The sequence below is a fragment of the Pan paniscus genome, chromosome 5, assembly GCF_029289425.2.
Source record: "Pan paniscus chromosome 5, NHGRI_mPanPan1-v2.0_pri, whole genome shotgun sequence".
In the NCBI taxonomy this organism is placed as follows: domain Eukaryota; kingdom Metazoa; phylum Chordata; class Mammalia; order Primates; family Hominidae; genus Pan; species Pan paniscus.
The window spans coordinates 116,247,785-116,274,989 of NC_073254.2; the positions used below are offsets into that span (position 1 = coordinate 116,247,785).

General features: G+C 35.0%; 1 protein-coding gene and 1 long non-coding RNA gene across 12 annotated transcripts in view; one reads left to right on the forward strand and one right to left on the reverse strand.

Moving 5' to 3' along the window:
- Positions 1-13,201, forward strand: part of FUT9 (fucosyltransferase 9) — a 197,997-nt gene extending 184,796 nt beyond the window's left edge. For all 3 annotated transcript variants that reach the window (XM_008978101.4, XM_055113959.2, XM_003824375.5), the window contains one exon: positions 4,001-13,201. In XM_008978101.4, coding sequence (XP_008976349.1) covers positions 4,009-5,088 — 1,080 coding nt within the window. In that variant the 5' untranslated portion in view covers positions 4,001-4,008 and the 3' untranslated portion in view covers positions 5,089-13,201. The remainder of the gene's footprint in view (positions 1-4,000) is intronic.
- LOC112440110 (uncharacterized) overlaps positions 501-27,205 on the reverse strand; it is a 313,728-nt gene continuing 287,023 nt past the window's right edge. For 6 of the 9 annotated variants that reach the window (XR_004672076.1, XR_004672080.1, XR_003028308.2 and 3 more), the window contains one exon: positions 501-3,868. This is a non-coding gene — a long non-coding RNA (uncharacterized LOC112440110). Of the gene's footprint in view, positions 3,869-17,114; positions 17,173-27,205 lie in introns of all 9 variants that reach the window. The other 3 variants (XR_010112478.1, XR_008625720.1, XR_008625719.1) reach the window with 3 other exon arrangements.

Sequence of the window (27,205 nt, forward strand, 5' to 3'; positions counted from 1 at the left end):
GTTTTGTGCTATATGTTTATTGCTATCTCTGGTGAGCTATAGTAACACTGCTGCAGGTGTTTTTAAAATAGGTAGTATTGATTATCAGTATAAGACATGTTAAGTATCCAACTGAATTTTAGTCATGAGGAATAGGTGAAAAGGATTCTGTCAAGGAGATGTCAATTTGGCCCCAAGAGGCAAACTTTTTTGACAGTTCCGTACAAAGTAGAGGTTACTGAGTAAGTGCCCCTATTATTTAGTAACTGACCCTGACAGCACTGAAAAATTGAGGGGAGGGGGTGAGCAGAGAGTTAAGAAGGATAACCTCAAGTTATATAAAATATCCAGGAAGCATGAAAATTGGAAACCACACAGTAGAAGAAACATCGTTTCTGTCTAGTGATCAATTCCTCGTTTGGCTAATGAGAGAGAGAGAGAGACTGAGACATGGAACTAAAATGTTCTGGATAGATGCTAACTTTGAGACAAAACAGAGAGGCAAAACTGGGAGATTGCTCTTCTAGTGGTAGGAATAGCCATATGCCAATTTTAATGGGAGTAATTCCATAGAGAGCTCCATGCTAAATGCACAGAGGAAGAAACAAAGTACATATTCATTCATTCATATTTGGCTCATTTTTGTGTATCTGGTTACCTACCAAGCACAGTACTTGTACATAGTTGAGATGCAGCAATTCACCCATTTATTCATATGAGACATACAGCATTTATTAAGCATCTACTACATTCTGGTGATAAGGATACAGCAGTGAAGAAAAGAAAGCCCCTCACAAAGCTTACATTCTGGTATCACTAAAATGATTGCATATTCTGGCTGCAACCTGGGGAATCAGTGATCTAAAATGTTAATTATCAAGTGCCCAGATTCTAAAGCCAGGTGGCCTGGGCTTGAAAAGTATTCTGTGCCATTAACTCTCTGTGTGGTTTTGGACAAGTCACTTAATCATTTTGGGCCTCAATTTCTTTATCAATAAAATGGGGATATAATGAGTTAATACGTGTGTGTGTATAAGTTAATATAAGTGCTCAGATCAGTGTTTGACACTAATAAGTGCCATATATATGTGTCAGATACCCTTGTTAAAAGAAATTAATCTAAATTCAACTCATCGTTAAATAGTTCTTAATTACAGAATAAAAGGTAGAGACCAGGGAAATCAAGACAACAAAACTTGAGATACCAATAGCAAATGGATTATTCATGTTTGTATTATTTGTTCAAAGTAGATTACAGAAGGAAAGAGAGAGCACAATCCAGTGGTTAAGCTGGTTACTTGTATCTGTGGCCTGCAATTTCCTCATCTGTGAAGGAATGAGAAAAGGTGTCCTTTTTAGGGTTTCTAGAAGGATTAAAGGAAATGATGTGTGTAAAATGCTTGGCACAAGGCCTGGCTAAGGGTGAGCATTTATTAAATGGTGGCTATTTCAGTTGTAACCTGATTATATTGAACTGACATCATTTATTTAATGGTTTTTGTCATTGCATTTCAGTTCAAAAAGGATTTAAGGAAACTTTTAATCAGAGTATTTCTAAAAACATTAAACATTGGTCTCACAGGAAGAAAACACTGCAACAGTCAGTCAAATCATTCATATTAAAAGTTAATGTTTTTCCAAAGAAAAGAGAACCTTCCAGTAAGGTTTTTCAGTCTGTAGGTTCTGGAGTCTAGATGGAATTGAGAGACTGTCCAATTAAATTTATACTTAGGATCAAATGCAACTAAACTTCCATAAACTTACTCTTGAATCACATCATGATCTATTTCTAATACTTATTATTGCTGAATTTTTGTATTTTTGCATCTGTGTTCATAAGCACAAATGACTTTTTTTTTTAAACAAAGTCATATCTTGCTTGGGTAACAAGATTATAATTGACCTCATGAGTTAAGCTTCTTTCTTAATTTTTGTATTTTCCAAAATAATTTTTTAAAAAAGGTGGATGGTATTCCTAATTTATTGAATTGTTGATATCATAGGAAAATCATTTAGACCTAGAATTTGCCTTTAGTTGTTGTTGTTTATGAATTCCAATTCTTTAACTGTTAACTGCTGAATCAGAATTTTTCTTTCACAAATATTGGTATTTCTGTATTTGTACAAAAATACAACTCTTTAGTCATATTTCAAATTTTTCAACATAAAATTACTCAAAATAGTTACTTCAATTTTTATCTATGCTAAATCAACAATTATTTGCTATTTTTGATATTACATTTGAATTTCTTTTTTCTTCATTATTCTTGCCTAAAGTTTGAGTATTTTCAAATATTGTGACATTATTACTCATTTCAAATTTCTGACCCTTACCTTTACATTTTTCCTTCTTATCTTTTTAGCATTTTACCACTTTTCTTTGTTTAGCTTCTTGAGTTGACCGATTTATTAATTTTCTGAAATGTGTGCAAAGCTATAATTTCCTTCTGTTTAAATATACAACAAAATTTGGCTTGTAGAACCTTCAATGTCATTTAATGTCATTTAATTCTGAATAACTGAAATTTCCTTCATAATTCTTTCCTGATTTTCTCTGTATTCCAAGGATTGATTAATAATTTAGCACTTAGACATATTTGATATGTACCTTTTGTTTTCATTTTCTTATTGACTATAGAACTGAAACCAACTTTGACAGGAAGCTGCAATCTCTGATTCCAATACCTTAGTTCTGGGAGTGATCTAGAATGCAGTGTCCAAAATCTTTGGACTCACAGTCAAGCTTTGCTACTCAGAGAGTCTCATATGCTTTAAGAAAAACTACATAGCAAAAGAATGTGCTTTTTTTAATGTTCACATATATTTAGGTAATTAAATGGAGGATAATTTCTCCCGTTTTTTGGAAGGAAACATCTAACGTTTCTATGCTAGTTTCTGTCAAAATTTCAAAATACTTTAATGAGTCTGAAATTTATAGGCCATATTATTTTTGTAAGAGAAACAACATGAATTTCAAATGACCCGTGAGAATTTTATCAAGAAACCGTTTTTGCAAATATATTTTTGTGTTCATAGCCATAAAGAGGCATGAATGCCAAAGAGAAAAAAACTTGAAGACACTTTTTTTCTTAAAAAAAAAAGCCTTCACTCATCTTTTTAGCCACAATCTGCTAAAATTCATGAGATCAAAGTTGTTCTTCATGAAATATAGCCCTTTTTTGAGAATTTGTTTATTTTTATAATACCGATATCATCTTAATACAAAGAAAAACTTTTTTTTAAAGCCCTTATGCTATGTAAGTGAGAACGTTTTTCCAATGCAAATAGAATATTTGATTATTACATCTTGGTAGATATTGGATGTACTAACAAATTATTAAAAATAAACAAAGAAAACTGTAAGAAAAATATATAAATAAAAACAAAACACTGAGTTTTGAATTTATAAAATTTGCCTGAGTGTACTTGTTTTTTAAAAATGTATCAAATCAAGAGTTGCCATTTTTTTTCCAGATGATTATACTAATGCATTTGCAAACTGTGAAGGTAAATTTATAACGAGAAAAACAAAAACATAACGTTTTTAAAAACAGTTTAGTTTTCTATCGAATTCCATCTGAACCACAAAGTTATGGTACAGTCTCAATATGCGAGTAAATAAGTGATTATATCAACTGGGAGATGTTCACAAATCTGATATGGTTACAAAATACTAAAAATTTTAGTCATGGCTTTAGCGATGACAGTCTAGGTTGTGCCACTTTTCTACAAGCAAATAAAAGTAGAACAGTTAAGGATAGCATTGAAAAAAATGTTACTTGGTTTGAAGATATGCTGGTACTTTCAGAAGAGTTTTTGGGAAACTTCCTTTTGAAAGCTGTTTCTTGGCTTTGAGGAAAGTTCTGTTTCTCTCAATGGTTTGATAACACTGAAAAGGAAAATGCAGTTGATTACTACTTGTTTATCTCATATTTATGATTTTAAATATATCTCAAATATATTTATGATTTTCTCTTCATTCCCCCCCCCACCTCCCCTTCTGTCTTTCTCTATTTGGTAGGAAAAATTATGACATCAACATCCAAAGGAATTCTTCGCCCATTTTTAATTGTCTGCATTATCCTGGGCTGTTTCATGGCATGTCTTCTCATTTACATCAAACCTACCAACAGCTGGATCTTCAGTCCAATGGAATCAGCCAGCTCTGTGCTGAAAATGAAAAACTTCTTTTCCACCAAAACTGATTATTTTAATGAAACTACTATTCTGGTGTGGGTGTGGCCATTTGGGCAGACCTTTGACCTTACATCCTGCCAAGCAATGTTCAACATCCAAGGATGCCATCTCACAACGGACCGTTCACTGTACAACAAATCCCACGCAGTTCTGATCCATCACCGAGACATCAGTTGGGATCTGACAAATTTACCTCAGCAAGCTAGGCCACCCTTCCAGAAATGGATTTGGATGAATTTGGAATCACCAACTCACACTCCCCAAAAGAGTGGCATTGAGCACTTGTTTAACCTGACTCTGACTTACCGCCGTGATTCAGATATCCAAGTGCCTTATGGCTTCTTGACGGTGAGCACAAATCCCTTCGTGTTTGAAGTGCCAAGCAAAGAGAAATTGGTGTGCTGGGTTGTGAGTAACTGGAACCCTGAGCATGCCAGAGTCAAGTATTACAATGAGCTAAGCAAAAGCATTGAAATCCATACCTATGGGCAAGCATTTGGAGAATATGTCAATGATAAAAATTTGATTCCTACCATATCTACTTGTAAATTTTATCTTTCCTTTGAAAATTCAATCCACAAGGATTACATCACTGAAAAGCTATACAATGCTTTTCTGGCTGGCTCTGTACCTGTTGTTCTGGGACCATCTAGGGAAAACTATGAGAATTATATTCCAGCAGATTCATTCATTCATGTGGAAGATTATAACTCTCCCAGTGAGCTAGCGAAGTATCTGAAGGAAGTCGACAAAAACAATAAGTTATACCTTAGTTACTTTAACTGGAGGAAGGATTTCACTGTAAATCTTCCACGATTTTGGGAATCACATGCATGCTTGGCTTGCGATCATGTGAAAAGGCATCAAGAATATAAGTCTGTTGGTAATTTAGAGAAATGGTTTTGGAATTAAAATTTTTCATCACTTGCACACTTGATAAATATTTTGATGAGATATCATCCAAGTATTGAGGATAAGAAGAGATGCAACATACTACTTTTGTGTCACAATTTATTTTTATCACCCTCTCTAGGGTAACGTGTATATTTTGGTGGAGATTTTTAAAAGCTCAGCATGAGCAATCATTCCATTCGGTTTTAAATTATCCTGTATATACCTAATTATGTGCACTGGAGAGTAATTTATTCTTCATTATCATTTGTAAACATTGTTTTTTTCACATTTTTGTAGTTGTCCATAATGTAAGCTTGTGGTTTGATTATTGTTTCCACACTGATCAGCTGTTTAATCTATTTGGGAAATGAAGATGCACATCTTAAAGTATGAAAAATTTTCACTAAATATTACAATATCTAGTTCCAACTTTGCATACTATAACAGAGGAAGAACATGTTGCGATTGAATTCTAACCTCTTTGACTCCGAAGTTGAATGAAGTGTATAACTGTCTCTATTTGATCTATTATTTTTACCTGTTTATCACATTTGTGAAGGTGAAATTATTCATGGAGTGAATAAGAAAGATATGAAGCCGAACTGTTCTATTCAGGAAGCTATTAGACTTCTCATTTATTTTCATTAAGCTGATTTGCAGCTACTTATTCTCATGGTCTTAAATTAAATTATTCAAGTATTTTTAAATATCCAATTTGTTGTGATTTTCAGCACCTGGGAAGTAGTCCCAATAATACTTTAGAAAATCTAAGACAGTTCTTTCTGCTACTGATGACACTCATTGTCATAATAAAACAAATAATTTCCTCAAATAACAAAGAAAAATGATACCTATAGATTTATAAATGGTGTCATTTATGAACAATGTTTAATTATGTATCAATTTAAGATTTTTTTCTGAAGCCCTAATATTTAAAATGGTCTTATTTTACCATATGGATATAAGATTTGGCTCATAATGATGAGCCCTATCATTTGATTTGAGTTCTATCATTTAAGAGAGCCTAAATAAAATTATCATCAAGGTATTAAATATAAGATGTTAAATACAATAAAGTGGGGATATATAGAAAACACACAGTGTTAGCACAGAGTAAGATCTCAATGCACATTTGTTGGATGAATAAATAAATGCAATTGAATTCACAGAAAAATGATTGTTTCAAGGAAGTGACAGTTCTACTTTAGAAGTACTAATTGGAGATGGCTTTTATATCCCATTTTGGTAATTATTCATACATAGCACATATGACCATGATGTTCAGGGCTTTATAGAACCAAAATAAACCTACCATTACATGAAAATTTTGAAGAGTATATTCCTGAACTTGCAGCTGCCTATAGCATTCTCCTCCATAAGGCTAGAGGAGAGCTGGATATAAGCAGAGATCGTAGGTGAAAAAAGATGGGCCATTAAGGATTCTTCAAGGAAAACATTCCTCAAAATGATCTTTAGTGCCTTTATTCCATTCAGGCCAATAATCCATCCAAAAATTAGAATGTTCTGAGGACATCCATTTGGGTCTATTTGTGACTTATTCCTATTACAAATTGACATCAGCAAAATTCAAAAAGAATTCAGTAAAAAGGGCATAGATCCAGCTATCCAGACTATCTTGTGAGAGAATAAGCTCACCCCAGCACCAGAAAGATTTGAGCAGAGGAATATTCCTGTAATGAATAGAGGATTGTTTGATTCTCAGGTATATTTCTTAAGCCAAGATTGAATGCAGTGTCAGGCACTGCCTTAACACCCACAGAGATAAGATGAACAAGGTACTATCACTGCCTAAAATGAGCTTACAATTAAGTGGATAGACATATAAAAGCTTCCTTTCAATTCAGCCTGAGACTGTTTATATGCATGTGCTACTCTGAATGACGTTTGTATGGGTCAATGCTGATTTAATGGGGAAACAATTGCTTAGCTGTTTGACATGTTTCTGAGCTGCAAACTTTGTCAACTCTTTTGACCCAACATATTATTCTCTCTGTATTATCTCTTCTAACCACAATGCATTAAGAAATAATATTTTTATGTGGATGTCCTCCTCAATAAGTAAAGATCTCCATCCATATTTAATTAATTGGTAAGACAGTCAAATTCATACATTTACATTTACTTTGTCAAATTTTTTGGTCTATAAAAAGCATAGAGATCTAAAGAGGATACACTGCTAACAAGTTTAGAAAGCATCTGCTTTTTTTTATTATTATTATTTTTGTGATGGAGTCTTGCTCTGTCGCCCAGGCCGGAGTGCAGTGGTGCAGTCTCAGCTCACTGCAACCTCGGCCTCCCAGGTTCAAGTGATTCTCCTGTATCAGCCTCCCGAGTAGCTAGGATTACAGGCGTGTACCATTATGCCTGGCTAGTTTTTGTATTTTTAGTAGAGATGGGTTTCACTGTGTTGGCCAGGCTGGTCTTGAACTCCTGACCTCAAATGATCCACCTGCCTCAGCCTCCCAAAGTGCTGGGATTATGGGTATGAGCCACTGTGTCTGGCCCACCTGTTTTTTTTTGAAGGCAGAAAAACATTCAATATTAAAAGCATTCAACATTATTTCAACCTGCCTTGGCTCTAATGAATGTTCATGATTTGAAAGAACTGAAAGACCTAAAGGCAGTGTCTCTATTGTTGACTACAAATGTAGGCTCTTTGTTGGACTATGACTATAATCACACACTGATAATACGACGCAAGCAGAGGCAGTACTACTAAGTATCTAGCGGGTGCTTTGAAACCCCATTACTAAGTCCCAGAAGACTGTTTCCTAAATTTGAAGTGGAAGAATTAAATGACTCAATGGAACCCTTTAGCTCTGGGTCCATTGATGTGTGAGTTTTAGGGCTAGAAGGAATTATAATTTTGTTGTTTATAATTGCTATAATATAGAAATTATAATTGCTTTTCTTTCTACTTATGAGTTAACTAGATCCAGAGATATTTATTCAAGACACACATTCACACACACATACACACACACACACACACACCCCATAGCTAGTGACAATAGTTAAGATTTGGATTTAAGGATCCTATCTTTCTTTATCCCACTTTCTTTTCAATCGCATTCCTAACATTATAGAATTATGTCTCAATTTTTACAAATGTGAATGTCTTATTGGTATTTTTAGGGCCTATAGAATGGTATACCTCATGTAGAAGAACTTCGACTTTTGAAGGTATACAATAACTAAAACATCAAACTCGTTAGCATTCGTTCTGGTTTAAATATTTTAGGAGTTGAGTTCAGCAGAAGGAAATGGGCTATCACTACATTTAAGTGAAATACAACCTTCAAGAAAGTGTATGGTTCACAGCCACTCCTTTAATAAATCCTGTGGATTGCAATTCTTTGTAAGAAACTCATGAAAAAGATATATTGATTCAACAAAATTGGTTTGCTGTTGATTATGCAAACCAATAATTATGCCTGGAATTAAATTGTGGACACAAAAAAGGGAACAGACCATTTAAAATGTTTTATCTCAAAATATCGAAAAGCTATTGCCTTCAATACTCTAAATATTTAAATATTAATTATTGTAGACATCAGTAAGAATAAATAAATGTTAATCATTATAGACCTTACTAATAAGAATATATACTGAATTGTCCACATCCAGAGTATTACACCCTGAACAAGAAAGACATGAGAGCCTGACAGTCATATATATTATGACAGCTGTATATCTGACAATATGAAGTAGAAACTAAAAAAAAAATCATCTTAGTGGGAAACAAATACATGCTTAAAATTGTTATATTTACTGTAAAACTCCTGATAATCTTAGATTGTGCAGAAATGTTTCTTATTTTGAGGGGCTTAGAAGGCTGAGAGCATTTGATGTGTAAAGCAACAGAATATTTAGGAATTATTTGCGGAGGCTTTAAATTCTTACCTCCAATTGGAGGTTAAATATTAAAAGAATAGGAAACTATGCCTCTGATATTTTTTTGTCAGCCTATTTTTAAACTGGATTCCATGAGTCTTAAGGTAATATCCTAGAATTTTTTTTTTGCGTGAATTAAAGTTACCACAAATTTCAGGTCCTTACCTTATGACTGTGTTTGATCATATCTTTGAGTTCCCTTGAACTCTGATCTCATTTTGAGAAACTTCTTAACAATTACAATCGAGCTGTTAAATATAACAAACATCAGAATCTAAAGGATAAGCACAGTGCCTAATGTACAGGAGGGTCATATCAAATACTTGTTGAATAAATAAATGAATGTGATAAGTGGTCCTGTAAAATATTTTTTAAGAGTAGTGACAATGTTTATTGGTACCAATTGGAGATGATATTTTATATTTATTTTATTAGTTTGTCACCTGGATGCAAAAGGAAGGCATTTTAACTCCTTTCTATCTTACCACATTGTAAAGTATCAAAAGAAGTAACATCTCAAGAAAGATTAGAAAGGATTTGGATCACGTTAACATTCTATGCAAATATTAGTAACATATCAACTGTTTCTAAAAGGAAAGAAAATTAGTATTTAAGGAGAGTATAAAGTGCGAGCACTGTGAAGGGCAGATATCTATTACCAAACCACATGGAGAGAAATATAGTCTCTCTCCTAACTTCATTCCATTGTATTGCAATCAGTCAATTAAGGTGATTTTTTTTTTTTCTGGATGTCTCATCTAGAGATTTTGTAGCATTTTGCAAATGGGTATGCTTCACTACTATCCAAAGTGTTCTCCCCTTTAGTAATTCATATTGAATATATCCATATTCATATGCATTTTATAAAACAGTTAATAGAATCTAAATAAGATATAGCCGGCTAAATCTGGAATGTGAGTGCTACCCTAGGTTATTAGTTCAACAAACTAATTTTGAGACAGCCACTTAACCTCTCTGGACCTTGTTTGTAAGCTTTCTTCTAGCACTATTACTCTTATCTAAGATCGAAATTGATATATGCATGAAATTCCTAATGGAATTTCAGTGTCCATCTCAAAGTAATTTTTTAGGATATTCCATACAGATTTCCTTCTCATTTCTCTGTGTAGATATTTAAAGTATGAGATTGATTATTTAAACTAACATGTGGAAAGAACCTAATCCAGAGTTTGGAATATAGAAAGTGCTCAATTAACTGACATTCCTCCTGTATTTCCTCCCTCCCCTTAGTTGTCTATGACTTTTGAACTCACTGCTCACTGACACCTTAATTGCCTGCAGAAAAATCAATCATATTTTAGGCATTATTCTGAAATATTTTAGAGTTTTTTGTACTATTCAAACTCTTATTACAAAAATCTAAAGATATTTATTGATGCAAAAAATTTAGGGAGTCATTGGAAATGCCTAAGGCAATCCCAGGCTAACAATAAAATAGCATAATTTTAAGTAAGCTAGATTGAGTTCATTTAGAACATTCAGTTATTTTTTAGCTCATAGTTAACATATGTCCATGCATTTGATTAACTTTAAAAATATTTTATTTAAAAATAACCTCTCAAACACCAGTTGCTTTCTGTCAGTTTTACTCAAAGCATGCTTCCTAGGTCACCTGACCTAGAATCACCAGAAGTGTTAACAATACCGATTTCTGGGCTTTGAGCCATGAAATTAGAATTTCTTCAAATAATCCATGCCCCCCCCGCCGTCACCCAAAAAAAGAGCATGCTTTTAATACATTTCCAAAATTATCCTGTTTCTGCTATAACTGGTGAACCATCCTGTCCTAAACTAGCAGTTCTCAAACATGCATATGCCTTTGAAACTTCCTAGATCATCTACATAAAAATCATTTGAAATACTGTTAATAATACACAGCTTCTGAATCTCTGGGTGTGAGATGGGACCAGGAATCTTATTTTAAAAATCTCCCCAGATGGTTCTGGTGTCCTGCTAGTTTTGAGGTTTGCATCCCACCTGTTTAGATGGGTAGTATTCTATTAAATATGAGGTATTACCTTTCTTTAGTTCACCTGGAATCTTCTTAAATATATCGGTAAAGTATTCTACTTCAAAATCCAAGACATTTTGTATGCCTAATTATTTCACACAAGAGCGTGGAACTCACCAGTCTTGTGACTTGGGGCAGGTTATTTATAGTTTCCAGACACTTTTTCCAGTTGCGAGTTGCTTATAGTAGTTCGCGAACCTGAATGCACATTAGAACCATCTGGAGAGGCTTTAAAATTGCAGATGTCCAAACCCCACCTCCAGAGAGCTGATCTATTTAGTTTGAGGAAGAGCCCAGAAGTCTAACAGGTGTAAATGTTCCACAGGTAATACTAATGCAGGCATACCTCAAGAAATCACCAGTTCTTGTCTTGGAGGAACTATTAGGAAAATAAAAGATTATATATCTTGAAAAAAATCTCTAATTTGCTTTCTAGGTTCTAACTGCATGTTTATATTTTGCAACAGGAAAGACTGGTCTAGACAATTACTAGGATATATGCTTCTGTGATCTGCTTTTCTATTGTATGTGTTTAAGAGACCACATTCTTGGGTTCCAAAGTCTCCTTGCCTGATAGGTAATTTGCAATTGAGATATGGCAAAGAATTGTAGCATCCAAATTTTTGACAACTACAGATTTAGAATTGAATCCAAGGTCTGCCATTCACTAGCTATGTGCAAGTTACTCAACTTCTCTTATCCTCAGATTTTGCAGCTGTAAAGCAGAGGTAGCATATTTCTGAGAAATTATATTCAGGTGACTAGATATGTGTTCAAGTGTTATCTTTTATTCTTATAAAAGATAATTGTGAGGAATCCAGTGCTATTTTCACAATTTTAATTCAAAAACTCTGAAGACATTAAACAGGCAGTTTGTAGGAATCACTGAAATTTTATACAAGCCGAAGGAACAACATTCAGCAAAACGGAAACAAATAAATACAGCATGGAAGCATATATTCATGTTTCCCATAATTACTAAGTTACGGAAGGGGTGTGAGGAGCTGGCAGTGGTGGTGAATAGATACTGTTTGCGTTACTAAATATATATACCATTTCTTAAGATAATTGGAACTCAAGCAGTCCTAATTTTCTCTCCCTGTTATGAGCCATCAGTAAATTAGTAGTCAATTTAACTTATTATCAGTTGGTATAGCACATGTCACAGAATAGGATAGCAAGAAGATTCTCAGAGATCATTTTCTGGTAAAGAAAAAGGCCTAGCAATATTTAACAGTTTGACTTAATCCATCACTTCAGCTGGTCCACTAGTTTTGACACAGGACTAGTTAATGATTTGTTAGGAAGTCTCCATCTACTTTTAAACTAATTTTTAAAAAAGTGGCCGGGTGCGGTGGCTCACGCCTGTAATCCCAGCACTTTGGGAGGCCGAGGCGGGCGGATCACGAGGTCAGGAGATCGAGACCATCCTGGCTAACACGGTGAAACCCCGTCTCTACTAAAAATACAAAAAATTAGCCGGGCGTGGTAGCGGGCGCCTGTAGTCCCAGCTACTCGGGAGGCTGAGGCAGGAGAATGGCATGAACCCGGGAGGCGGAGCTTGCAGTGAGCCGAGATCGCGCCACTGCACTCCAGCCTGGGCGACAGAGCGAGACTCCGTCTCAAAAAAAAAAAAAAAAAAAAAAAAAGCTAAAAGTTGCTTTTAATATGTTAGGGTATAACTTCAATAAACAGGAGTATTTATCTAGTGGTTCAGAAATAAAATAATTGTTAGTCAGCCTGTGATTAAGGCTACCATAATTGCATAATAAATAGCTTTGACGTGAATAATCTCAGTTGTTCAAGTGTACAATTTTAAAGCTGTACTGTGTTAGAATAAAAAAGTAGGCTCAAGGAAAATTTCTATTTTTCTATATGAAAAAGAGAATGATATTCAAAATAGTATTTTTAAGTAGTTTCTAATTGTGTTCCTTTAAAGAGTATTAGAAATGTCTGTTATGTCAGTAACATTAGAAAACTTCAAAAACTGATTTATTTTTCTGAGTTCTCTGGAAACCAAACAATTTTGAATTAGTTGTGTAAGTAAAGTAAGTTAAGTTATAGCTTGCTGGAATTTTATTGTGGAAAACAAATATAGATTTTATCTGAAAAATTTTAAGGGCCAATTCTACAGAAAGTTATGCTAACATGCTAACTTTCCACACGTGGCTGCATTCCATTTTGATTAATGAGGGTTCAGGAAATAGAAAGGCAGGCTCTGCAGAAGCAGTATCCAAAGACTAAATTAACAACCCAGGACTACCACTCATTATGTGAGAAATATGGGCCAGAGTTACAATATCACATCTCCAGTCTCAGATTGGCCTCATTAGCCACCTTCAGTTCCTTAAATGAGATAATCCTGAAGATGCCATCCTTGTCCAAGGTGAGATTGCCAGAGGATATGAGCTCATCTAGGGTGGAATACATGTCTCCAGGGACTGTAATGAGATCAGGCTTTTCACTTACTGGTTTTCTGCCTCAAGAGTCCTTAAGCAAATGAAGATTATCTGATTGTCTACGTAAACCTGGAAGTAGTCTACTTTTTAGATAAAAGATAATCTATCTTGAATATTTCATATGTGATTTTAAAATAATTAATCAAAAAACAAAGACTATCATATTTGAGAACAAGATTTTACTTAGAAGGGAAAAAAAAGAACTTTCAGCTTAATCGGGGTTAAGGGAGTAATTGTGACAATATAAAATGGCATTGTTATAGAATCCCTAAAAGGTAAATAATGTATGAGATGAAGGTAGGAAGTAATGTATGCTTGCAGAAATGCAACTGGTCAAAATTACTTGAATGAAATTGTTGAGGTTAAACATCTTCATTATAATAATATGTCTTATTCTGATTCCAAGACAATACAAATGTAGAGAAGAGATTTTTAAATGGAAAAAGTAAAGAGCTAACAAGTCTGTACCTAGATTCAAGTTCACAAAGCGACAAAAAGGAGAAAAGTGTCAACAAGAAACAAGAAGAGGAGTAGTAAACTAAGGATCAAAGCCCAAGTTCCAGTTTTCACAATCTGCTGTATAATTCACTAACATTTCTGAGCCATAGATTTTTAATCTGTAAAAGGAGTGTGATGGACTGTACATTAGAAGTACCTGAGAAGCTCTTAATAAATCTTGATGAATTGGTTAGAAATTCTAATTTAATTAGCCTGGCACAGTGCACAAACTGCCATATATTCGTGCAGATGTTTTCTTCTTTTCTTACTGCTCCTTTCCATGTGGCCATGTCACTACAAGGGGTGGGGAAGAAGTTAATGTGTAATTGCTTCAGGAGCTCTGATTAAAAGGTTGCTGAAGCAAAATACTGCAATGAAGTTCTGAAAATGAAGAGTTAGGACTTTACATGATTTCTCTTGCCTCATTCCCTCAAGAATGCACATATAGACACACATATGCCAATATCTTTTTTATGTAGTTCAAGTATAACTTTGAATAAAATGACTTACATTCAAGGAAGGTCAAAACTATTATTCTGAAACAAAATGTGACAATTCTAGCCATTATGTGAATTGTAAGGGTCAGTAATCCATAAACTATTTGGATGGTAATTGTATGTTTTATTAATGTGATGTAATTTTGCACTATTGTATTGTCATATTTAATCAAACTCTTAAAAATACCCTGAAACGTAATGCCAAATGTACAGTTTATAGGTTCATGTTATTTCTGATAAGAATTTAATTGCATTGTGCTAATAGTTGTTTATTGCTATTAACTTTCTGTGTATGTATTATTGCGATGCAGACCCAATAGGGTTATTTTAAGCACACTAATTAGTCATCTGGATTTTTATAGATAAAATCACACGTTGATCAGAAATCATTTTTCTACTTATTTTTTTGTAGAGTATTTTTCCACACTTGAAAAAAACATGATTATTTTATATCAAACATCAACTTTTCTTTAAATCTTATTTTAGTAGCTAATGCATGTTTGAAATAAGATGTGTTAGAAATTATATGACTATATTAAGGTTATGTTTATATTAGGTGAAAAATTGCATGCAATTGATGAATCATGCAGCTTTGGGGACATTTACACTGCCACTCACACACAGGCTGTGTCTCAATCCGTACGCATGATTCACGTCCTTTCAAAAGTCCCTTTTCAACATTTGGTAAAGTGAAAATGTTATTCATAGTGCTAATGACCCAATAAACAATGCTGCGTTTCTTTTTTCTAACTGTGCAGCATATTGTGGTAAATTTTCTCCCAAAACTTTATTTTTGGAGTTATTGTTGGCAATAAATACAACAAATTATTTGTTGGCAAGTGATACAATTTACTGTATAACAACTTAATAGTACAAAGCATGAAGATGTGAAAATATCATCTTAACCAGTTTCATTCTATGAACATAATATTCTGGCAGCTTTTTCTATAACTGAGAATGGTATATCTTTTTATACACTGCCAAAATCAGTACTACTGCCAGTCACCTGAGGTCAGGTCTGCACAACACTAAATTGGGCAATAACATAGAATGTCTAGGCAGTCTTGACAGTCAACCAGTGTAATCACTAGGGGAAGAAAAAGTAGGCCTACCCTTTTACTTATTAACTTAAGTAATAAAAATTGTATAAAAATATGAATGTTGGCTGCAGAGGAGCCTTTACATGCAGATAATTTGCAGCAGTCTTTGAAAATAACAAAAATTATTCCATTTAATGAAGGCTTTGTTTTGTTCAGCTTTTCTCTTTTATTCAGAAAACATACCTGTGCTTTTGAAAGGGCTTAATCCCAAACAGGTAATATGTGTGGATCAATCATCTCTCCTCCCATGAAATTAATCATTCATGGTAATATATTAAGGCTAGAATGTAGCTCTTAGTGACTTAAAACATGACAGTAAGCATTTACACTGTTGGAAGGTAATTTCATTGCTATGTTATTAAAAAGATGGGAATCCTATTTATACATTTATTTATTTATTTATTTACAGAAGATTGGTTCCTTCCAGTTCAATTTAACAGCTTCAGTGAAGTTAGTATAATGATAAGAAAAATTGACTCTAGCTATTATTCCAAGTGAAAATCATGCAGCTGAGTCCTGCTGCATCCTGGGAGCAAAGCATTAATTCAAATGAGGAGTAGTCAGTCCTAGCACTGTAGAGGCCGACTTTACCAACCAAGATATTGTATGTGTGTGACATTCAGCTAACATTGATCTAGGCACTTAGTTTGCTACCACATTGTTCCCTTCATTGATTGAAACTGTAAATAACATAACACTTTAAGGCAGCTAAGCAAATATTTTAATAAGCCATGAAAGGCAATATGCCAGAGAAAATCTGTATATTCAGCTATTTGGAGAACTCGTGTTTTCCACAAATTAAACTGGAGATGTCATTTGAAATTTTCTTCCCTTAAACATGCTGTCACAACATGGATTCCTTCTCATGGATGTCTTTCTAGGCTTATAAATATATGGTGTGATCGCTATAATTTTGTGAAATTTTGTTCAGCAATTAATAGTGATTTCAGCAATATGTACTAAGATTCCAAGGCAGAAATAAATGTATAAAGGATTTGAGCCTGTATGTGTAAGAAGAAACTCTCTCTTCAGTCATATTTCCTAAATTCAGTGTAAGTACCTCGCTGATTTAGCACTGGAGTTATTCCTTGAATGTGTAAATAATGATGTTCTATTCTGACCTAATGAATTCCTGTAATGTGAATATTTAAAATAAAAGAATTCAATTTAAATGTATACTAGCTAGTGCTGGTTATTTATAATTCTTACATTCAAAATTATTCACTTGAGAAGATTCATTTTTACTTCGATGCAAATCTGCATTCTATATATATTGAATTAAAATGTTAAAACTACATAAATATATTTTCCAGATTATACACTCATTACAAATATTGCATCAAAAGGGACAGTCAGTGTTCATATATAAAAAGTTCAACATAAAAGTTATGTTGCCTAAGTCAAAAACTTAGAATTATCCTTAATTCTTCTTTTTCCTTTTCCCCACATTGAATTGACTATGATATTTCTCTTAAATATGTCACTTTTCTTCTGATCCACTGCATGGCTTCATTTAGTCAATAGAGCCTTCAATATTTCTTACCTGGAGTAAAGCAATATCTTCTTAAAGTCTCAAAAATCTACACTCAACATTGCCACCACTGGAAAAAAAAAAAACACAGAGGAAAGGTGATACAGAGAGAACTCAGCTTAGAGTGTTGATTAACCAGTAGTTTTTCCCCAAAGTCACATAGTTATTAGGATTTTTCATTGGTTCCTCATATTTCTTAGGATGAATTCTTTATCTGGGAGCAGATCATATACTGTCCTTTAACATTTGACTTCTATTACATTTTCTAAGCTCTTTTTTGCTCCCTTTTATTACCCTATAACGTTTCCTCATCTTTGATACCTCTCATACCACCCAGAGCTCAGAAAGCTTTTCTGCCCAGTGAATTCTCAGCATCCTTAAGATTATAGTCAAGGGTCATATTCATTATGATGCAAAATACATTTCAGATGTAAAATATATTTCAGATGTGTTCAAAGGCCAAGAGGCAAGTAAGGTTATTAGCAATATCCTGGAAGAAATGAGTTGTGAGACAGTCCTTGAAAGAATAATTTAGTTAAACAAGCAGAACATGTGGATAGACCTTCCAATGAAACAAGACCAAGGTCTTGGGAACAGCATACATTGAATAAATATGGCTCATTTTAGTTGTATGTTCATGAAGAAGAATAGTGTTAGATAAGGCATTAGTGATTTAAAAATGAAAAGGTCAGAATATAGGGAGCTTGACATTCAAACTGATAAATGTAAACTAGGTTGGTTGATTTGAATTGAGTTAGTTTGATTTGATTCATACTGCTGCATGATTTAAAGTCACCGAATAATTATGGGCAGATGTATGGGTGTGTGCAAAGCCACGAAATGTATCTTTTTAAAACTCTAAATCATTACAAAATGTAAACTAGCATCATAACATCTTATCCACCCTCATGGCCTATTCCAAGGTGTTTCAGTGGACAATGTCTCCCTTTGGCTGAGAGAAACCATGTGATATCGTGGCTCTAAGTGTTTGGGTTCTGAGGCTGGACTGCTCACATTCTACAGCTCTTCCACTTCCAGTGGTGTGGCCTTGGGGAAGTTATTTCACCCTTCTTCACCTTAATTTTCTTGTATGAAAAGAAGGAATAATGACACTTTCTCCTAAATTGTAAAGATAAATGAGTTAATGCACATACATTATTTAGAACATTATCTGACACCGCAAGCACTCAATATCTCAGCTATTATTTTAAAAGGAACACAAACATTTTTATAATACATCTTTTCTTCAGTTCCCCCAGTCACTATTAAATCATTGTCTTTTAACATTTTTGTTGTTGTTGTTAAAAACATAGATCTTCAGGCCTAGCGTGGTGGCATGTACCTGCGGTACTAACTACTCAGAAGGCTTAGGCAGGAGGATCGCTTGAGTCCAGGAGTTCGAGGTTGCACTAAGCTGTGATTATTGTGCCACTGCACTCCAGCCTTAGTGATAGAGATCAAGTCACTCTGTCACTTTGTTTGTCAAAACAAAACAAAACAAAACATAGATCTTCAAGTTACTGCTCTATTCTGTCTATTCTAGATAGAAGATGGTTTTCTTTTCTTTTTTTTTTTTTTTAAAGACGGAGTCTCGCCCTGTTGCCCAGGCTGGAGTGTAGTGGTGCAATCTCGGCTCACTACAAGCTCTGCTTTCCGGGTTCACGCCATTCTCCTGCCTCAGCCTCCCGAGTAGCTGGGACTATAGGCACCCACCAAGACGCCCGGCTAATTTTTTGTATTTTTAGTAGAAACGGGGTTTCACTGTGTTAGGCAGGATGGTCTCGATCTCCTGACCTCGTGATCCACCCACCTCGGCCTCCCAAAGTGCTGGGATTACAGGCATGAGCCACCGTGCCTGGCCAGAAGGTGGTTTTCCTCACAGAGAAGAGTCCTAGAACATGACTGGATGCTTCCTACAAACAGGAGGAATATAAATTTTTGATAGTCTACGCTCAGTAGTTAGGTACTCTGAAAAAAAAATTCCACACAGAACAGATTCTGATTTGGGAATTACATCTGAAGTAAGCTGGCAATAGTAATAACTCATATTGTAAGTGGTCCGACAACCTTTTCTGAGCATAGAACTGGCTTGAGAGAAACTGAAACTCCTTTCCAAATGGATGATGGAGTTTTGCCCTCCTTGTCTTTTGTTTTCACTCTATCTTATACTGTAAAAAGGATTTTTTTAAAATTGGAATACCTTTATCAACAGATAGGTTGCCATAATTCGGGAGGAAAATATGCCCAATTACCAAAAACCAGCAAGGACACAAATACCTAGAATATACAATCTGGTAAAAGAGACCAAATAGATTATTCTTTAAGGTCCAGTGTCCATTTGGGATTGCCAGATTCTGTCAAAATGTTAAATATTATGCCCAAAAGCTAGAGGCAGACCTAAAACTCAGGATTTTATTTATTCAAAGCCAAATTATGTCAAGCCAAAATTCTAATTTTAGAGTATATGAGTTTAGAATTACAAGAAAATATTTGTATGGCCATTTAGCCATTTATTAAATTTGTCAACACATGGTATTTAGTTTAGTAAATGACCATGTTTGCAAATGATCACTCAGACTGAACACTGCATCAAATGGTGTCCCTTAAGTCTATGTTCCAAATTATGCTAGTGCCAACGTTTTTGATCTTACTTATTTCTCCTTGCCCTCAACCTAATCATCTCCAGGCTCAAATGCCTTTACAACATGGCATAGTTGAGCATAGTGAAACAGGACAAACTAGAACTTGTGGCCTAGAATTACTTTTGCCAAGTGAAGCAGGGCAGGTACTAGAAAGGTAGACCCAAGCTGTAGGTGCTAAAAGAAAGTTTATTCTAGAAAGTTAAGTATTAATGTGATTTCACAAGTTAGGGAAACAGGCAACAAATGATATTCCAGGGACAGACAAGTGATTCTACAGACAAGGTAGAATAAGGTAGAAAAGAGAAACAAATGCATATATATATGTGAAATGCAGTAGCAAAAAAAGGGTAGCAGAACATGGCATAGAAGGTAGGAGGAGATGTCAGGAAGAAGAGAAGGAGGGGAGAGGGAGTGGCTGGGATCCCATTAATCTGAGAGAAGGCTCACCAAGTACAGATGTGGATGCTACAGACATATACGTTTTATATTCTGTGCTAAGTACACTTTGGGATGTCTATTTTTAAAAGATCACCTCAGGCTGGGTGCGGTGGCTCACGCCTATAGTCCCAGCACTTTGGGAGGCTGAGTCGGGTGTATCATTTGAGGTCAGGAGTTCAAGACCAGCCTGGCCAACATGGTGAGACCCCATCTCTACTAAAAATAGAAAAATTAGCTGGGCATGGTGGAAGGTGCCTGTAATCCCAGCTACTTGGGAGGCTGAGGTAGGAGAATCCTTTGAACCCAGGAGCTGGAGCTTGCAGTGAGCCGAGATTGTGCCACTGCACTCCATCCTGGGCAACAGAGTGAGACTCTGTCTCAAAATATGTAAAGAAATAAACAAAATTAAAAAAAAAAGATAGCCTGACTAAGCAAGAAAAAAAATTAAGAAGATAACTGTTTTCCTTACTTTATGAGTAGGAAAAAGTACTCTTTTGATCCTTACTAGGATCAAAATAGCAATGATCATTTTAGTGTAGAAATGAACTGTAACCATAAAATCAAACTATAGCTCTTCTGTGTGCATGTCTGTGTGTATGTGTGAATGTGTGTATGTGTCAGTTTAGAACTAAAATGACACAAGATAGTGCTAGTTTCTTAATTCAGTCTTTAAGAATTGCATTTCCACATTTTTTAATGTTTTAACTTCCCATTTTATGAGAACTTAAGAATTGTAAAAAAAAATTAAAAATTTTTGCAGGGTTCTGCTATAACCCTCATCCAAGTTTCCTTAACTATTAACATCTTGTCAAATGTTAACATAGTATAAAGATCAAAAACAAAACTTTCGTACAATATCATTAACTAATCTATAGACATAACCTGAATTTTACCAATTGCCCCACAAATGGCCTTTATCGGGATCAGGATCTAATCCAAGTTCACACATTGAATTTAGTTGTCATGTCTCCTTAATTTCTTCCATTCTGAGACATTTCCACAGTCCTTTGTCTTTTATGACTGATACTTTAGAAGAGTACTAGCAAGTTATTTTGTAGAATATTACATTTTTTCTTTTTTTAAATTGTACTTTAAGTTCTGGGATACATGTGCAGAACGTGCAGGTTTGTTACATAGGTATACTTGTGCCATGGTGGTTTGCTGCACTCATCAACCCATCATCTAGGTTTTAAAGCCCTGCATGGATTAGGTATTTCTCCTAATGCTATCCCTCGCCTTGCCCTCCACCCCCCAACAGGCCCCAGTGTGTGATGTTCCCCTCCCTGTGTCCATGTGTTCTCATTGTTCAACTCCCACTTATGAGTGAGAACATGCGGTGTTTGGTTTTCTGTGCATGTGTTAGTTTGTTGAGAATGATGATTTCAAGTTTCATCCATGTCCCTGCAAAGGACATGAACTCATTCTTTTTTGTAGGTGCATAGTATTCCATGGTGTATATGTGCCACATTTTCTTTACCCAGTCTATCATTGATGGGCATTTGGGTTTGTTCCAAGTCTTTGCTATTGTTAATACTGCTGCAATAAACATACATGTGCATATGTCTTTAGAGTAGAATAATTTATAATCCTTTGGGTATATACCCAGTAATGACATTGCTGGGTTAAACGGTATTTCTGGTTCTAGATCCTTGAGGAATCGCCATATTGTCTTCCACAATGGTTGAACTAATTTACACTGCCACCAACAGTGTAAAAGCGCTCCTATTTAGCTTCTGCACAGCAAAAGAAACTATCATCAGAGTGAACAGGCAACTTACAGCATGGGAGAAAAATTTTGCAATCTATCCATCTGACAAAGGGCTAATATCCAGAATCTACAAGGAACTTTAACAAATTTAAAAGAAAAAAAAAAAAACAAACAACCCCATCAAAAAGTGGGTGAAGGATATGAACACACACCAAAAGAAGACATTTATGCAGCTAACAAACATATGAAAAAAAGCTCATCATCACTGGTCATTACAGAAATGCAAATCAAAACCACAATGAGATACTATCTCACGCCAGTTAGAATGGCGATCTTTAAAAAGTCAGGAAACCACAGACGCTGAAGAGGATCCACATTTCAATTGTAAGGAATTTTACAACTTTACAGCTTGTAAAGTAGTCATTCAAATCTACTTATTTATTTATTTATTTATTTATTTATTTATTTATTTATTATAGGTGAGGTCTTGCTATTTTGCCCAGGCGGACCTTAAAATCTGGGCTCAAGGGATCTTCCAATCTCAGCCTAATGAATAGCTGGGACTACAGGAGTATAGGACCATGCCTGGTCTCATTTAAGTCTACTTTCTAAAATGGTCAATCAGCAAATGTTATATCTTCAATCAGATCTAGAAATAAAAATGTTAACGTACTTCCCACCAGGTGTCTTAGAAAAACCGTAGAATCATTGTTTAGAGTTCCCAATGAATTAAGACACAATAAGATAATTTTCAACAAGTCTGAAACCTAAAATTCTCCAATATTGGCACCCTAGACCCTCAATAGTTACTTAATAACAGGAAATATGCAAATGAAAATCTTTATTCTACCTAAAAGTAGGAGAATACATTGATTTTATGATACAACATTTATTTCACCTGAATTATTCAGAAAACTTTATACAGCTTTTTGCAATTAATCACCTATGGATTCATGTTTGGATTATTTCATAAGAGATGCTTTATTTATAGTCACTTAATTTGATGGCAAAATATTTCCAGTTTTGCTGAAAATGTGATTTCATGTGTTTTCTAACTCACAAAATTCACCTCAGAATCTTCTTATTTAATTTGTATCAATCAGTCAAAATTTTCTAATTATGTCCTTATGAGCCAAATCATTAATTTATTTATAAAATTTTAAAGTAAAATAAAAAATTCACGATTTCATTAAAATAGTTAAGCAAGCACATTAATAATCTCTGTTGACACTATCTTTAGTTTTGTTACTAAAGTTATTTTCTTATTTCCAACTTTTATACATGATACATAAGTGTGTCATGTTTCTATCTACACCTCTAAATAAAGGATTTTTAAAACTTTTAATTTCTGTGGGTCCGTAGTAAGTGTATGTATTTACGGAATACATGAGATATTTTGATAGAGGTATGCAATGTGTAATAATCACATCAAGGTAAATAGGGTATTCATCACCTCAAGTATTTATCTTTTGTGTTACAAACAATCCAATTGTGTAATCTTTTTTTTTTTTTTTTTTTTTTTTGAGACGGAGTCTCGCTCTGTCACCCAGGCTGGAGTGCAGTGGCGCGATCTCAGCTCACTGCAAGCTCCGCCTCCCGGGTTCACGCCATTCTCCTGCCTCAGCCTCCAGAGTAGCTGGGACTACAGGCGCCCGCCACGACGCCCGGCTAATTTTTTTGCATTTTTAGTAGAGACGGTGTTTCACCGTGTTAGCCAGGATGGTCTCGATCTCCTGACTTCGTGATCCGCCCGCCTCGGCCTCCCAAAGTGCTGGGATTACAGGCGTGAGCCACCGCACCCAGCCAATTGTGTAATCTTTTAGTTATTTTTAATTGTACAATTAAATTATTTTTACTATAGTCACTCTGTTGTGCTAGCAAATACTAATTCTTATTCTTTCTGTATTTTGTACCCATTAACCATCCCCACTTGCCCTCCCCAGACCCCTCCACTCTTCCTAGCCTCTGGTAACCATCCATGAGTTCAATTATTTTAATTTTTAGCTCCCACAAATAAATGAGAAAATGCAAAGTTTGTCTTCTGTGCCTGGCTTATTTCATTTAACATAATGGTCTCCAGTTCCACCCATGTTTTTGCAAATAACAAGATCTCCTTCTGTCTTATGGTTGAATAGTACTTCATTGTGTATATGTACCCCATTTTCTTTATCCATTCATCTGTTGATGAATGCTTAGGTTGCTTCCAAATCTTGGCTATTGTGGGCCTGGCATAGTGGCTCATGCCTATAATCCCAGCACTTTGAGAGGCCAAGGCAGATGGACTACTTGAGCTCAGAAACTTGAGGCCAGCCTGGGCAACATGACAAACCCCATCTCTACCAAAGAAAATAATAATAATAATAATAATAATAAAATAAATAAATAAATAATAAAATAAAAAAAATTAGCCAGGCATAGTGGTGAATGCCTGTAGTCCCAGCTACTCCAGAGGCTGAGGTGAGTGGATCAATTTCAGAGGTCGAGGCTGCAGTGGGGTGTGATCATGCCACAGCACTCCAACCTGGGTGACAGAATGTGACCCTGTCTAAAAAAATAATAGATAAAGAAAAAACAAACAAATCTTGGCTATTGTGATAGTGCTCTAATAAACAAGGGGGTGTAGATATCTCTCCAGTATACTGATTTCCTTTCTTTTGGGTATATACCTAGCAAAGGGAATCACAGAGTAGCTCTATTTTCAGTTTTTTGAGGAACCTCCAAAGTGTTCCCCATAGTGGTTGTACTAATTTACATTCCCACCAACAGTGCATGAGGGTTTCCTTTTCTCCATATCCTCATCAGCATTTGTTATTGCTGCTCTGTAGGAGTTACAACTCCTACAGAGTTGTTTGAATTTCTAATATATTCTGGTTTTTAATCCGTTGTCAGATGGGTGGTTTGCAAATATTTTCCCCCATTCTGTGGACTGTCTCTTCACTTTGTTTCATTCACTGTGAAGAAACTTTTAACTTAATGTGATTCTATTTGTCCATTTTTGCGCTGGTTGCCTGTGCTTGTGGGGTAAAGATAAGTTTTTTTAAACTAAAACCATTTGTTTAATCCAGTTATAAGAAATCTCAAGTTTATATTGATTTATTGATCTCTACTTTTGAAATTTGAGAAGAATGTGAGGTTTTACCAAGTTCTTCTGTTGCAATAAAATTTGTGATTGAGGTATTTCTGAAAAAAATGCTAATAAGATAAACCAAGATGAGCTAAAATAAGCCAAAAGGGGGCTTAATCAAAGTATTCTTAAGTGGCTTAGAGAACTCAAGGTGCCAGGCCTTCTGAGAGTCCTGGACTTGGAATAGGGAAGCCTGCAGGAATCTCCACAGTGCTCTACGGTTGTGGGTATGACTTAATGTGAACAAGTGTGGATTTCTGCACATCTGTTTTAACGTGTGGGTTGGTGTGTGTGTGTGTGTGTGTGTGCACATGCACATGCTCATGTGTAATTGTGTGTATCTGTGTTTTGTGTGGGTGAGGGGTGTTAACGTCTTTACTTTTTCTCATCTTCATGCCTTATTCTTCTCTCTGGACATAGAATTGTTATGTTTCTCAGTGTACATAGGGGTAGATGAAAACTCAGTTCCGCAATTCTGAGTTTACAACTTGCTTCCAGTCACATATGGGCATTAACTGTTTCCTGCTTAGGTTAGTTATCTTTCCCCCAGGTAAGTACTCAGAGACAGGAAGTAATTTATCTGGGCCGACTTCTTTCTATTGGCTACTGCATCAAAATCTCTGTAACAGTCCTTCCAAAGTTTGTATACCACAGTGATACCAATAGTTCTTTCTCCAAAATAAATAAATAAATCCTGGTCATACATAAATGATTATAATAGTAAATATAGACTGAGGGTTTTCAGAGGGCAAGGTTGTATTCTAAGTACAAGTATTATTTCATTTAATCCTCATAACACTACAGTTCCAGCATTACCTCTTTTTTTCCCAACCAAAAAGTTGGGAAATTCACCCAACTTTACACAGCTACAAAGTGTGAGAGCTGGAATGTGAGAGCAGGTCATCTGGCTCCAGGACCTCAATGCTCAACCACTTAACTCTACTGTTTGGAAACACTGGATTAAATGAGGTTGAACCAATATCTCATTAATTAATTAATTTTTGCTGTAGGATTTCTTACAACCTTTAATATGTTATAGTAAATTATGACTTTACAAGAGCAGGATATACCATAAAGTTTCCAAAACTTATATAATCATTTTTTCAATCATTTTTATTTTTATGGACTACTGTAAGGCACTAGTAGATGATTCCTTCTGAAATATGGCTATAATTTGCTTTTATTTCTGAGTTAATAAAATAATACATAAAAAACAATTGTGTCATAAGGAAAATGGAACAAAAATTAAGTATATTTATTTTCAGGTTTAATTTTAATTAGTTATAGAATTCTCATAGATTCTAAAATTAATGAATATGTCAACACTGGCAGACAAAATCAAATTTTGTGCAAACAACCCAACTCCTAAAATTATTCAAAAAAATCAAGAGTAAAGAAAGAAAGCAGCTCATTTTTCAGACAAATAACTGGAAGCAAAATGTTAACTAGTCCATCTATGGGACATAATGCTTCAAGAATTTGTAGTTCACAGCAATAGTAACTTAGGAAGGGTATAATTCAGTTAAATTCTTGGATGATAAATTTATAACGAATCCACAATGGAATCTAAGAAGCAATTCCTTTCTAGAAGAAGTTTAGGAAAGACAATAAGTTTCTCCTCTCACAAAACAACAATTAACTCATGTAACAAACATTTACTTAGTCCGTACTGGACGCAGGGAACTCTCCTGTATTTTTAGAAGACAATACCTGAATACAATGAATTATTTTGTCCTCACATCTCTCATGATATATCTTTATATATATATAACTCACACACTCGGGAGAAACCGCATTCAAAGGACAGAGAAATGCACATGAGATGATGAGGAAAGGCTTTAGAAAGTACATGGCACTTAAACTGGACAGGATGGACAGGGCAGGTATTAGGACAAGAAATAAGTGAATTGTAAGGAAAGGGAACACAATGACATGTAGAAAAGGTAAAATACAGGGCCAGGCACAGTGGCTCACACCTGTAATCTCAGCCCTTTGGAAAGCTGATGCGGGCAGATCACGAAGTCAAGAGATCGAGACCATCCTGTCCAGTATGGTGAAACCCCATCTCTACTAAAAATACAAAAATTAGCTGGGTGTGGTGGTGCGCACCTGTAGTCCCAGCTACTTGGGAGTCTGAGGCAGGAGAATCGCTTGAACGCTGGAGGCAGAGGATGCAGTGAGCTGAGATTGT